Here is a 9,050-nt window from a genome sequence, read left to right on the forward strand (position 1 = left end):
AGGAGATGTTCAAATTTCACTTGAAAATACCACCTGAGGAGAAGGGGAAAATGAGAAATAGAAAGGGAGGCCTGGCTAGAGCAGGTGGGTTGGACCAGATGATGCCTGGAAATTCCTTCTGACCTCAGCCATTCTGTGGTTCTTTGATTTAGGTTTTTTTCCTTCCATTTTTCCGGAAGGAAGAATGAACCAAAAGGACAAAAGTGAAAGTTAACAAAATCTTTTCCTTTTTCAGTCTAATAGCATTAACTTCTATTAACCTTTCTAACCATTGCCAGCCTTGCCAGTGTGAGCAATCCCGTTAGCTGGGATGGATTTTATCAGTACCAAAGGTGGTTCAGCACATCCAAGTTACCTCTGAGGTTTATCTTTGTGTGGAAATGAGGGGGCAAGGAAGAAGCACTGATACACATTCCAGTTTTGTCTCTTCATGGGGTCAGGATTTGGCCAAAGTGCACACATCACCCAAGAATTAGGAAATGCTGCTGGGATGCTTTATGTAAATGCAGGTTATGTATGCATGAGTGAGGAAGCTGTGGTAAACTGATAGAGAAATGTGTCTGGGAAGAGGTTTAGTAGCCATGCTGAACAGCTGCTCGTATTTAAGAGAAAGACAAAACAAAGATTTAAATGAAGCCTGCATATGATACAGGTTAGCCCATACAAAAGTGTGCATGTGTTTGTAGGGCTGGGTTTTAGCAGTCCTGGTCCTCAGGCTCTTTGGCTACATCCATGAACAGACACACTACTGCTTCTATCACTGAAGACACTCTGCTATCCTGTGCAATTTTCAACATCAGGTTAGGCATCAGGATGATGTCTATAAGCAGAGCTGGCTACAGCACATGCAAAAGAGGCAAATGTCTGGGTTAGAGCTTGCTGAGGAACAGCTGATCTCCTCTCATGTCTTTTTACCTGCTTGTGCCCTCCCAAAATTTCACAAAATATTGCTAGCCCTGCTTCCCTCTCCCTCTGCTTGTGCCACTAGATTGAATTTTGCATTTCTGAGGCAACTCCATTTTTCCTGACAGGTGAGAATATTTAAGCTGGGTCTGAAGACAGGCTGGACTAACTCAGAAAGGAGCCTCCTCAGCATTAGCATTGGTGCAAGGAGAGGGAGGACTGTGTGTCCAGAGATGAGTGGGAAGAGAAGGCAACCTGAGACAGGACCTTTCACTAGTAATTGGAGCCGCTCAAATCCGTGTTTAACTTTACCATGCTGGTCTCTGCATGGAAGCATGCAGGAGTTAATGAAGGCTTTACAAAATTGTTTGAAGCTAGGCTTAACAAAGGGCTGAGGTTCCTAAAGTAAGTGGCACTTAGGCATAGAAGTTTAAGACTGCAATTTTGAAAAGACTCGATACTTTGTCTCCTAATCCAGGAGGTTCCCAAACTTCAGACATACATTACTTCACTTCAGAATTATTTAATGACCTCTGAAATTTTTATGGCTTCCATTTCCCATGTCTGAACTGTACATATTATACAGGAGTAATATAATTAAAAGTTAAAACAGTCTTTGCCATCCTGTAGTCTTACAGTGGGCTGGTTTCTCTCACATTATCCACGTGCTACTGTGGTTCCTCAAGGTCAGCCTGATACATCTGATGGCCCCTTTTCTCTGTGCTACCAAATATAAGACTTAATATACTACTTTCTATCTGGTAATAAAATATCACGTACATCAGTTTATGCAACATGTGAACCTAACTGGTAAAGTCCTGTCACACAAGTCCCAGCAGTTTCCAGTATAGTTAGTCAGAGGAAAGTTGAAAGTGAAGAAAAAGGAACATTTCCAGCCAGAGCAGGAAATGGGCAGGACAAGATAAGTGAGCAAAACCACCTCATATTTCTTCCCCTGTCCCAGACTTATAAATAGTGAGAAACTGATTTCCACCACTCATTTGCTGCATCTCTCTGAGACCACTCACCATCCCTCCAAGATGTGGGCAAAGGTACTATCTTCTTTCTTTCTACTGTAAGATGCGCTTTTCTGTTTAAGCTTTTGTATCCTCACAGGTTTTCACAGGTGTACATCACACTATGGGATATGTGGTTCACCTGTTTGTGTTCCTTAGGATAGTCATAATAGTGTTACTAATTTAGTACAAAGATGAGTGAGATTTTTTCTGAAATAACAGGTACGATTCTAGTCACCATTGCCAGAAATGAGAAATGCAATATGAACAATGCAGTGAAAAGCTGCTGGCGTAGTAGAGGTGTCTGTGTTATAAGGGAGACAGAGCAGCACAAGAGGAAATATCCTCACTGTGTGTGGATAGGTGCAAGAGAGTAGAGGAAGGGAGAGGATGAGTGGAAATGGGGAGACAATCTCCAAAGAGAAAGAGGAGCTATATTCAATAATACAAATACAAAAAGAAAAAAAAAAAAAGAAAACACACACACAAACCACACAAAACCAAACAATAAACCCCAAGAGCGCATACACAGAATGGCTGTAAGTAATAAATGCCTTTACAAGAAGAATTTTATAATGGTCATAGATGGGAAGTTCTAGATTAGTTTTTAATAGAAATGCTAACAGCAGCCAAGAAGATGCAGGCTGAATTTGTGTAATGGATTAATGGACCACTCATCAACAGGAAAAGAAAAGGGGGAAAAAGGGAAAAAAATGTATCTGTATATATATATATATGTAACTCTAAGATCAGCAGGAAACAGGAATGAGGCGTGCTGTTTTTCAAAGAGGTGAAATCTTGTCTGAGTAAAGCTGGGACTCCAGCTAATTGTCTGAGTAAAAGTGGGACTCCAGCTAAGTGTGAATTCAGTAGGAGCTTGGAGCAATGGGTACAAAGTAAGGCTGCCAAGTCCCATCTCCCACTGAGCTGCAAACTAGGCAAGACTTGGGATAGTAATTCTGATACTCAGGAAGATTAAATTTTGCCTCTTTGTGTGGTAATGGCTGTACTGGACCGAAATGCCATGGAAAGCCAGATGGCTTTTGTTTCTATTTGTTTTATATATGTTTGTGTGCATATAGATGTAGATAGCTTGCAAAGATACATCCCCTGCAGGGCTTAACCTCAGGGATTCAAGTTAGGAAGAAAGCAGCAGAAATATAGAACAGACAAAGACACTGATGAAAATAGGAGTAATAAATAACAATGTGGCATTTCTGGGAATAAAAAAAGGAATAAGTCAAACCTTAGTACTGCTGATGCAATTCATATAAGCAGGGGCAGGGCAACAGAAATGGTGTGTATGCTAAGCAGTAGCCCAGAACTGAAAGCAAAGAAATTAAAAAAAAAAAAAGTGTTTTCTTTAAGAGAAGTATCTACTTCTTTTCCCCTTTTTTTTTTTTCCCTTCCTAGACAATTACAGGAAATTTTGCCAACGTGATTCATGGTTTGAATGCAAACCACTTGACAGACCAGGTCATTCAGAGAAGCAAGCGAATGATTCTGGATACTCTTGGAGTGGGGCTTCTGGGTACCAGCACAGAGGTCTGCCACAAAGTGACACAATACAGCAAGGTAGGGTGTCTGGTATTCATAAACCTTAAGTTTTAGCTATAAGAAAGGCAAAGGAAAATTTGGGCTCTAAGGGGAAACTCTGCCATTACAAAATTCTTTGGGGGATGGAAAGAGATACAGTGTTTTTCTTACAGGAGATGGGGAAACTTCACTGCTGAAGTCACTTTGGATAGGCAAAAGTCTGCATGCTGAGATCCCACGCTGCAAACAGTTTATGAAGATTCCTTCCTTTCTTTCACCTGTGGGATTTTATTAAGAATGTCAGCAACTTGGCTAGTTGAGCTCAAGTTCCAGAACTCTGTGCCAATAAGTCTCTCCAAACTGTGGTGGTTTATGCCCGTTCCTTTAATTCCATAAAGATCTCATTCTTGGCTAAAAGATCTGCACAGTAAAAGGAAAGGAACAGCACCTTTTGTGAGGGAGATACCAATACCAGGAGGTCATATACCATTTACTCAGGGCCTTGCTAAAACATAGAAAACCAGAACAGTTAACTGGAGATCTTCCCCATCAAGATGCTAACAGTCCTGAGGGCACTGTCGATGGGCAGTGAGAAGGGACATCAATGGTTAGAGGTTGTGTGAAGGTATTGAATGACCAGGTGGATAGTGTTGTTCTGCCCCCTGAAGGCTGGTTGAGTGGAAAGGGACATGAGCCAACACGAAACCAAGTTTCTTTTCATACTTTCTGAAAGAACAGTATTTTTCTCATGAAAGGGAACAGCTGGGTCCCAAGAGGGTATGATCTGATCTCAGTTACATCAGAGATACAGAGCACATTTATGCTTGGGTTCAGGATGTTGAATTAATTGATGTCAATTTGTTTCAGATCTACAGCTCAGATATATCCAGTACCATCTGGGGCCACTTGGATTTTCGACTGCCTCCTTTGTATGCAGCTTTTGTGAATGGAGTGGCTGTAAGGGATGCTCTTTTATTTGCTCTTAAATCATACTAATTGATGCCTTTCTTGCTCTAGAGAGAACAGAGTGCTCCTGAAACCTTAGTTTACTTTACTCTTCTGCCTGAAGCCTACTATAAAACTTTCTTAGACTGTTCTAATGTGCTTCAACTTTCTTCCAATGAGGCTGAGTTCAAGCTATAATATATATCTGATTCAGCTCAGCAGCATCCCTTACCTTTAATGTGGGACTTGGGGCTGTTTTCAAATGTCAGAACTCTACAGCTCGTCACAGCTTTGTTACAGCTGGGATACAAGCAGGTACTCTAGCTCTCACTGATTTCACCATGACCCACATTTCATGCCAACTAGCAAAGTATAATTACAGAGAAACACCGATACAGACAGATGCACATATACCTTCACACATGTAACATCATCTAATATTCAGTTACAGAGTTTGAAAAAGCCAATTATATATTTTGGACACATACTTTGTCATTAAAGCAATAACTGACTCCCCAGACCTTTGTCTCAATTCAGATTGAGGCTGAAACCATTTGAAATTGGAAGATGAGAACAAGAGGTGAGGCAATCATATTTGGCAATTATGCAAAGCTGGGGAAGGTGACCAACCCAGGAAATGGTAATATTAAGCCTATCTAAATTAGTGTGACAACAAGATCAGAGGTACAATTTAACACCTCATTTCCAATGTAGAGAAAATTACCTTGAAAATGAGATCTGGTACCTGTCAGCTCCTAGGAGCCCATGTGATATTCAGACCTGGCTGTTAGCGTGTACGTGATTATTCCAGTTTACATCTTGGTCACACGTCAATTCTAAGCACTTACTGAAGACTCTAGGAACACAGTTTACCACTATTGGGCACCACTTTCCTTATTCTGCACTTCAGAGCATCAAGGTTTTTCAAAGCAGGGACTGGGTTTTCTTCTGACTGTTGAGAAATGTAGCCCTCAGAAGCACATATTCCCAGTACCACAGGGCAAAACCTGAGCACTGACCACCTTCCAGGTTTGCTCTGAAGACACAAGTGAATAGGTGTGGAAGTTCAGCTTTTGAAGCGTTATTACATTATTAAAAATGCTGTCTCTGATGCTATCAAGTTCTTGGGGGTTCTCAAAACTTTTGGAGGGTTGCTGACAAGCAGTACTGCACTGCTGGGAGCACTCTGCTACCAGAACAGCAACTGTATGCCATGCTGGGAGCACCCAAAATCTTCTCAAGCAGCTGACTTCTGGGCTAGTGAAAGAGGAAGCACCTTTCTTGACACTCTCAAGGACTAAGCAGCTCATCTCAGTTTTAAGACTGTAGCTTTCTCCTACTCCAACCAAACCTAGGGAGGCTGGCTCCTCATGTTACAAGCCTTGTTTTGATGTGCTGAAATTTCAGGCTAAAGTCTGACCTACATTTGCAGGCTGATGCCTGTTGCCTATGGAGGGCCATGTTGTTCCAAATCTCAAACCTTTAAGTTGTTCTGATAAAACTTTCAGTTAGCTGTATGGATTTGACTGCTACAGCTTTAACAGTGTTAGTCCTAATGGAAGCATCAGCTGCAGCACTGGGGAAGTAATTTAATTATGTTTGCATACTGTCAGGGGGGAATTGAAAACCTACTACTCACATGGTGGACCTGGAACTGCTGCTTTATTTATATCAGTTTAATTAAAGTAGCAAAAGCCTGTTGTAGGCAAGAATCATTGTCATACTTGTTCTAAAGTGATGCAACTTGATTTAGAATTGTACTCCTTTGGGGAAAGATTTGTACTGTACTGCCACTTCTCATCAAGTCACACTGGGAGTAAAGGTTTTAAAAGGTTTTGAAGTTTTGCTTTCTAAGGAGAATCTAGTTATTGAGTCCTTTTTTGTACCAATTACAGTATTTTCATTTAAATGAGTCAATCTTGCCAAGTCAGAGTTTATTTCTGATGACAAGTCATGGCTTTCCTTTCCATTAGGTGCACTCAATGGATTTTGATGATACATGGCATCCAGCCACACACCCATCTGGGGCTGTGCTCCCTGCTGTGATTGCACTCTCAGAAGCCACTCCTCAGAAGAAAAAAATCTCAGGTCTTGATCTGCTCTTAGCTTTCAATGTGGGAATCGAAGTGCAAGGCAGGCTGCTGCGCTTCTCCAGCGAAGCCAGAAATATTCCAAAAAGGTACATAGCAATGTTTCAAGTAGGAAGTTGATTGAAAGGTTGATTTTTTTTTTCCCCTTAGCGTTAATACGCTTAATTAAATGCTATTAAAATACAAATGACACAGTTAATCATATTGTCTATGTTGTTATTTGGAAATTTAGGAAAGATCCACTTTAAATTCAAATGCACTTACATGACTCCTTATGGCTTAGCTAACAGATTTCTTCTTTTGAGAATATTGATCAGTTTAAAAGAAAGAAGCAATGACCTCTCCAATTATTAAAAACAGCTGCAAAAAGGCAGTGTTTAACAAGCAGAGGTCTCAGGCTTGCATGAATATTTAAGACCATGCCTTACTTTCAAACAGGTGCTTGCTCTTAGCTGAAAGGAATTACTGGTGCTGAGCTCACAGGAAATCCTTGACCTGTGGGACAGTCTAGATGTTGTCTTGCTATTTTCTGTGTGCTCCTTGTACTGATATTGAAAACTAGTTCAGAATAACAAAACTTGCCTCCCCAATACATATAATTTATGGATGACTATAAATTCCTTACAGATAATTTATGGATTACTATAAACTGTGACACTTTTGTCATGATTGTCTTCAGTATGCCTTGAACTATGAGCAGTTCTAGCATTTCAGTTGCTTTCTTAAGAAGGCCTATTCCAAGTAGTACTATGCCAGTTTAACTTGTTCCTAGGGTAAAGTGACAATTTTTTCCATTAGGACTACGCATGAATTCTGAATGCTTGTTTCTCTATGACCAATTTGTCTTCCACAGCACTGAAAAGCAATTGGAACTTGTGTGTATAGTGGATTCGGATCCACATGGTTTTTTAATGCAGTAATGATTTTTTGTTTCCCCCCTCAGGTTTCACCCACCAACCGTGGTTGGTACAATGGGGAGTGCAGCAGCTTGTGCTAAACTGCTAGCTCTTGACCAGCAGAAATGTAAAAATGCCTTGGCTATTGCTGCCTCCTATGCAGGTGCTCCACTGGCTAACGCAGCAACCCAAACAAAGCCCCTGCATGTTGGCAATGCTGCCAAGCATGGACTAGAAGCAGCATGCTTAGCATCACAGGGCCTTCAAGGAAACAAACAGATTTTGGACATGGAGTCAGGGATAGGTGCCTTTTATACAGATTACCACCCACAGACTCTGCCAACCTTGCAGTCCTATCCCTGGCTCTTAGACCAGCAAGATGTGGCCATCAAACGCTTTCCTGCTCATCTTGGAACCCATTGGGTGGCTGATGCAGCATCTTTGGTTAGGAGGAAGCTTGTGGACCCCAGTGACAACTTGCTCCCCCTTGATAAAATTGAGAAAATCATTCTCAAAGTCCCAGAGGTCAAATATGTGAACAGACCTAGCCCTACCTCAGAGCATGAAGCTCGACACTCCTTCCAATTTGTTGCATGCTCTGCTTTGCTGGATGGCAGCATGTCAGTCGAGTCCTTCACCAGCGAGAACATTCACCGGCCAGCCTTGCAGGAGCTACTCAACAAAACACAGCTGGAGCACCCTCCTGATAACACACCTAGCTTTGAGAGTCTTTACTGCGAAGTGAGTGTCACACTGCAGGATGGCAACACCATCAGTGACCGCTGCAATACATTCTATGGACACTGGAGAAAACCCCTGAAGAAGGAGGACTTGGAGAAAAAGTTTCAATCCAACGCCTCCAGTGTTCTACCTGCAGAAGCCACAGAAAGCATTATAGAGACAGTGTACAATCTGGAAAAAGTGGAGGACTGTTCTGTATTAAGTACTTTTTTATCAGGACAGTCAGCTGGAGCACTTTCAGAGAAGCTGTGCTTTCTTTGAGTGTGCCAACTGACGCCTAGACATTGCTCACAAAGCAAACAAAATTCAGGACAGACTTTAGCAACTCATGAACTTTTAAAATGGACTCCTGTAACCGAACTGTCATGCTCAGTTCAATACTGTGTTTTTTTGACTAAGTAAACAATCTAACAGTTATATGCAGAGCTGTCAGGCTGAACAGAAGATTCTCTGTTGGCACAGCTGATGTCAAGTATCTTTTTAACTCTGCAGGCAAAGCACTGCTTGCATGTGACAAAAATTTCCTGGCTCTTCTGCCAAAAACTCTGTATATTCTGCTAAATAACTTCACAAGGAAATCCAAATTCTGGAGGAATATGGAAATGCTGTGTCTGTGTGAAACATCACTGTGAGGACAGAGAACAAAAGCCTTTAGTTATGTATTTCTGCAGATTTAGCTCTAAAGCCTCCTTGAGGAGGGCAGCTGTTATGTCAGAGCTTTGACACTTGTGGTAAACAGGGCACATACACAGAGCTGTAGAATTTTTTGATACATTGTTACACATTAGGCTTCGCTGTGTCAATTGTTCTTGCATTGATGAGGTAAATGTTAGTGCCCTTTCTGCCCACGCCAGCTGCTGAGCGAGAGGTGCAACTCAACACTCCTCATCACAGAACTGTTACTAGTTTCATCTTTTGGCCGC

General features: G+C 41.6%; 1 protein-coding gene across 1 annotated transcript; it reads left to right on the forward strand.

The window, feature by feature from the left end:
- Positions 1-1,943: 1,943 nt before the first annotated feature.
- ACOD1 (aconitate decarboxylase 1) lies at positions 1,944-8,388 on the forward strand. The gene is made up of 5 exons (XM_054390568.1): positions 1,944-1,955; positions 3,333-3,494; positions 4,323-4,412; positions 6,374-6,579; positions 7,434-8,388. The coding sequence occupies exons 1-5, from the start codon at positions 1,944-1,946 to the stop codon at positions 8,386-8,388; spliced, it is 1,425 nt and encodes a 474-aa protein (XP_054246543.1).
- The last annotated feature ends 662 nt before the right edge of the window (positions 8,389-9,050 follow it).

This window comes from Indicator indicator, chromosome 1 (assembly GCF_027791375.1).
Source record: "Indicator indicator isolate 239-I01 chromosome 1, UM_Iind_1.1, whole genome shotgun sequence".
Lineage (NCBI taxonomy): Eukaryota > Metazoa > Chordata > Aves > Piciformes > Indicatoridae > Indicator > Indicator indicator.